General features: G+C 33.7%; 1 protein-coding gene across 1 annotated transcript; it reads left to right on the top strand.

Annotated features, from left to right (window-relative positions):
- The first annotated feature begins 3137 nt into the window (after window positions 1-3137).
- LOC124542604 lies at window positions 3138-3869 on the top strand. Its single transcript, XM_047120531.1, has one exon. The coding sequence runs from the start codon at window positions 3138-3140 to the stop codon at window positions 3867-3869; it is 732 nt and encodes a 243-aa protein (XP_046976487.1).
- Window positions 3870-5830: the final 1961 nt, after the last annotated feature.

Here is a 5830-nt window from a genome sequence, read left to right as displayed (position 1 = left end):
AGAGTATTATCAACGAAAACTCCCAGGTTTTTGACAGAATCGCAATAAGGAATGACAGTATTGTCAAACATTATCAGAGGCAAGGAGGACCAGTCGACTTTTGATAATTGTTTCCTGGCTGCCAATAATTATGGCTTGAGATTTGCTAGGGTTGACATTAAGACCAAAAGTTTTACTCCATTCAAGAATGATATTGAGGTCATTATTCATCCTTGTGATTGCCAACGGAAGATTCTCCACAGTCGACTGGGTGTAAATTTGGACATCGTCTGCATACATGTGGTAGAGAGAAGAAAGGTTGTGAGTAATAGAATTAATGAAAATAGAGAAAAGTAACGGTGACAAAACGCCGCCCTGTGGTACGCCAGCATAAATATCGCACCACGATGTGTAAGTATCATCAGTGCGAATACGTTGCCGACGACCACGAAGATAACTGTGAAACAAGTCAATGACTGCAGGAGACACGTTACGAGAGCGCAGCTGACTCAGTAGGACATCAAAGTCAACACTATTGAAAGCATTGCTGAAATCCAACAAAGTCATAACAGTAAGCTGTTTACTGTCCATGCTTAATCGAATGTCATGTGTAACTTTTATAAGGGCAGTAACCGTACTATGTCCTGGGCGAAAACCAGATTGGAAAGGATTAAGCAAGTTGTTCTTGTTTAGGAAGAGATTTAATTGAAAGTGAATTAGTTTTTCATGAACTTTTGACAGGAAGGGTAATATAGAGATAGGACGAAAATCAGAAAAGGTAACAGGATTAGCTTTCTTCGGCAGTGGTATAATATTAGCGCTCTTCCATGCTTTAGGAAATACACAGCATGAGACACATTCATTTAGAATATATGTGATCACGGGAGCGATAATATCAAGGAGAGGAATGATCATAGTACGGCTAACATTATCGGTACCAAAGGCATTAGATGAGACGGACTGCACGCTTTTCTTAACATCACACACAGTGAACTGACTTAACACGAAAGGAGGATGAGAAGGAGTTGAAGCCATAGAAAGTGAGTTTAGAGTAAATGATTTAGCTGAACTATCAAATGAGTTCGAAGGATTAGAAAAATATTGATTTAGGAGTTCTGTATCAATATTAAGAACAGATGGATTATGAGAAGATTTACCAACTCCAACAGTGTCAAGAAATTTCCAAACTCTGTGAGAATCGCTATTCTCGACTGAAGCATGAATGTGGCGACGTTGTACATCCCTACATAATGTATTGCAGCGATTCCTAGCTTTAATATACTTAATACGATTTTCGTCAGAATTACTTAATTTAAATTTACTTTTAGCAACATTTTTCCTGTGAATGCTAGTTTTTATGTCTTCAGTTAGCCAGGGAGCAGGAAGATGTTTCAGCTTTACTTGGTGAATTGGCGCATGAACGTCGTACAGTTGATTGAGCAACGAGCTAAAGACATCAACCCCTTGCTCAATACAAGACGCCGACTCCACTGCTGACCAATCAATATTTCGCGCATCAGCACATAGTTGTTCAACATCCATTCCAGCAAAATTACGCCGCAGAAGTATCTTAGGTTTAACTTTAGGAGGGCGCAGTTTATACGAAAGAAAAATTAAATCATGATAGGAAAAGGCATCGGCAGAACACTGACCGTGCTTGGAAACAAAATCAGGAGAAGACACAATTATAAGGTCAAGAAGAGAAGGAGTGGAATTTGGATATCTGTGGGTCGCTGAAAGGGGAAGAATATGCATGTTACACGCTTCGCAAACAGATACAAGCTTATGAGCTCTACTGTCATCCTTCAGTAGACATGTGTTGAAGTCGCCCATTAATATGGTGTGACCATAATTTGAGACAAATGTTTCTACAAGGGCTTCGAAAGAGGAAAAGAAATTCGTTAATAGAGAGGGACTGTTAAAAACTATATATATAAAAACTAATAATAATAATAATTTTAAAATTAACTTAAACGTAAAACTAGTTTACTTAATTTACTGTAACTGTGCCCGATATCCACTGGCAGCATGAAAGAGACCAAAAGTATAACAAAACGTAGTTCAAAAATAATTGTTTACAAAATAAAAGTTGTAAAAGTAAAAAAGAAAAAAAAAATCAAGAACAACAATTAAAAATGAATCAAATGGTGTTGTTGTTCCTTATTAGTTTAGTTAGAACATATCTTAAGAAATAATTGATAAACAAAAAAAGGTAAAACTAAAGTAAAATTGAAGTATAATAAACAAAGTTCAACATATGATAATATTAAATCCTTAGCTAAGTAAAAAATAACATTATAATTAAACAAAGCAATATATCTACGAGGCCTGCGGCGGTAATTAGAAATATTAGATAAACAGTTGCAAATAAGACGTGTAAAAGTGAACCCGCCTCGCACGTTGATATTGCGATTACTATTGCAAATAATCAAACATCAACCTTAGTGATATAGTCACAGTGTTGATTTTTTAAAAAATAAAGTAAAACGAAGGATTGATATTTTTTCCTCTTCCCCCCGGACCGCTTTAGAGTGCGAACGTGTACCCAAACTTTATAATTTTGGTAATTCGAAATTAAAATAAAATTATTGAAACTTAAATTCTGGTGAAAAAATAGGAGTGCATAATAAACAAGGAGTAATTCACATGAAGATTCAACCTTCGTGCAGTTGCTGGTGCCCTGGTACAATCTCTGAGGTACCGTAAACTCGACCTTATTATCACAATTAAGTCCTTCAACTAGCCGTCGCCTGCGCACGCTACAGCTTTCAAGGCCACACCCCTATATGCTAATTGGTTAAGCTAATTGCAAGGCGGAATACTCTTACCGGGCGGTACCGTCGCTTGCAAATCAGCGCTTGAAATATCTACAAGATTTTTTGCAAAGGTTACGGCCTCTTTATCCTGATTGGGTATTTATTTAACATACATACAATCGTACTTATGGGCTATTGATAATAATTGTCTCAGGCTACTTTACGTTTCTGCTGCCCTAGTAACTACTGGTTATGGAAAGTACACTAAATAAGTCCATATCGGACTCGAATATCACCCTTTCGGGAGTAAGTGCGGAGATATCTCCTACCTATGTATCGAAACGCAATAAAAGGAGAAGGGAAGAGGACTATGATCAGGCCTTAAACACATTTAAAGATGAAATGAAGGATATGATTAAGTCGCTCATGGCTGCTCAAGAAAAGGAACTTAAGAAAATTACGCCCACATTGATGGAAATTAAACAGACTAACAGCAACATAGAAAGTTCTATATCGTTCCTAGCAGCCCAGAATGAAGAGCTCAAACTGAAAGTTGAAAAGCTAGAAAGAGAAAATAAGAAAGATAAGGAATATATCACATTGCTAGAAGAAAAACTTGAAGATATCCAACGAGAAAATCGGAAAACGAATATAGAGATTAAAAATGTGCCGAAAACAACTAAGGAAACCAATGAAGACCTAATCAATATGGTGCTCAGCTTGTCTAAAACTATCAACTGTAATCTTTCAAAAGCAGATTTAAGAGATGTATATAGAATGAAGGGAAAAAAAGAAGGAATAAATAATACGCCTATCATTGTCGAGACTTCTTCTACTATGCTAAAAACTGCCTTTCTTGCAAAATGTAAAACTTTCAATATTAAGAACAAAGAAAAGCTCCGAGCCAAACATATGGGTTTAACCGGGAACGATGATACTCCAATCTTCGTCTCCGAACAACTAACACCCAAGGCGGCTCGCTTATTCTTCATTGCTCGAGAACTAACCAAATCCAAGGCCTATAGTTTTTGCTGGACAGGCTACGGACGTGTGTATATTCGAAAAACCGAAAACTCGCCTGTTATATTGATTAAAAATGAATTTCAAGTACAAAGCTTAATGCAAAAAGATTGACTACTCATAGTTTTTAATTTTTTCATAATTAGTTATCTTAATATACTTTTGTGTAAATTTTTGTTTGTAAGCAAAATGTGTATTATAATATCATTTTCAATAATTACTACACACTACTTAACATTACATTTACTACACATTATTTACAATTATTCTCGTACTCAAATATACCTTATTATTAATTCATTATTTACATTTTCAAATAATCACTTCTTAATGTACACACGTTTAACAAAAATAAAAGTCATATTTATAATTGGGTTTAAAATTTTTTACACAAATACTTTACACAACAAATTATTATTTATATACATAGATACTTATAGCAACGTATTTTTAAAATTACTTGTTACTGTTTATGGATAACATTCTCAATATAGAAGAAGAATTAGAATCCATAAACATAGCGCGATCAACTGTATGTAATCCAGAGGATTGCAACCAGTTCTTAATTAATAACAATATTATAGTAGATAGACATATTAGTATCATTACCCAGAACATACGTAGTATATACAAAAATATTAATGATTTCGAAACTCTTTTGTCATTGTTACAATTCGATTGTGATATTATAATACTTACGGAGTGTAGGATATCGTCACAAAAACATATACCTACAATTGATCATTACGATTTGTATAGCAGTAAATTTAATATTAATCAAAATGGCGGTGTTGTTGTGTATATTAAAAACAGGTTTCGAAATATTAAAATAGAAGAGATTTCTCTTGTTAATGCCACTTGCATGTCCATTACGATTGATGATGACACAGTTATTTTAGGTGTTTATCGTTCACCTTCTTTTGTCAATGCAGATCAATTTGTTGATTCTTTAGGTAAATTGTTACACTCTATTAAGCATTATGGAAATGTTATAATAACTGGTGATATAAACATTAATATATCAGCGAATAGTTCTGACAGAAATAGACATAATTATCTAAATGTACTAGCTGAATACGGAATCTTACCGGCTCATACATACCCCACTAGAGAAGTAAGTTGTATTGACCATGCTATGATACGAGCATATAAAAATATCGCTGTAATGGTATTAAACACATCCGTAACTGATCATCTAAGTGTGGTTATATGCCTAACATCAATGCCTACGATTAAAAATAATTGTGCTAGATTCGTTACAAACTTAAATGTCGATGCAGCCTTGAAACAACTAGAGAATTGTAATATGTCTCCATTACTTTCTTTATTTAACCCTAATGAAATTGCTGATAAATTATTAAATGAACTTACTTCAGTTATTCAGAATAATACAATTACTACTAAAATTCCTAGAAATAAAAGAATTATAAAACCTTGGATAACTCCTGGATTACTTAAATGTATTAAGAACAGAAATAAAATGCAATATAAACTTAAAAAGAACCCTAATGATAATATACTACAAATAACTTACAAACGCTACAGAAATTTTTGTAATGATCTGTTAAAAAAAGTAAAACGTAACTTTGAGCGCGCGCAACTTAAAAAATCTATTAGAAATCCAAAGGAAATGTGGAAAAATATTAAATCCATTGCTTACATAACTAAAAAAAATCAAGCCTGTACAGAACTCTTAAAAATAAAGCCTTTAATTGGTGAATCATTAGATAGTATCAATGATTACTTTTCAAAAATTGGTAAAAATTTAGCTGAAGATATAATAAATAAGCAATCCACCATAACCTACAACGATGTTACTTATAGGTTTTCAGCATCTAGTGGTTTACCGAGTTCTTTCGGTTTAGTTCATACTGATGAGTCTGAAGTAGAATCTATACTTTTGAATTTAAAGAATAACTGTGCTACTGGATGGGATAACATACCTACTAATTTTATTAAGCTTGCTAAACATATTCTTGTCCCAATTATAACACATCTTTGTAACACCTCTTTTGACAAGGGCATCTTCCCAGACATTTTTAAGTTAGCTGTGATACATCCTATTCACAAGAGTG

This window comes from Vanessa cardui, chromosome W (assembly GCF_905220365.1).
Source record: "Vanessa cardui chromosome W, ilVanCard2.1, whole genome shotgun sequence".
NCBI classification, from domain to species: Eukaryota; Metazoa; Arthropoda; class Insecta; order Lepidoptera; family Nymphalidae; genus Vanessa; species Vanessa cardui.
The sequence above is the reverse complement of the archived record's forward strand: the minus strand, read 5'-3'. Positions and strand labels throughout refer to the sequence as shown.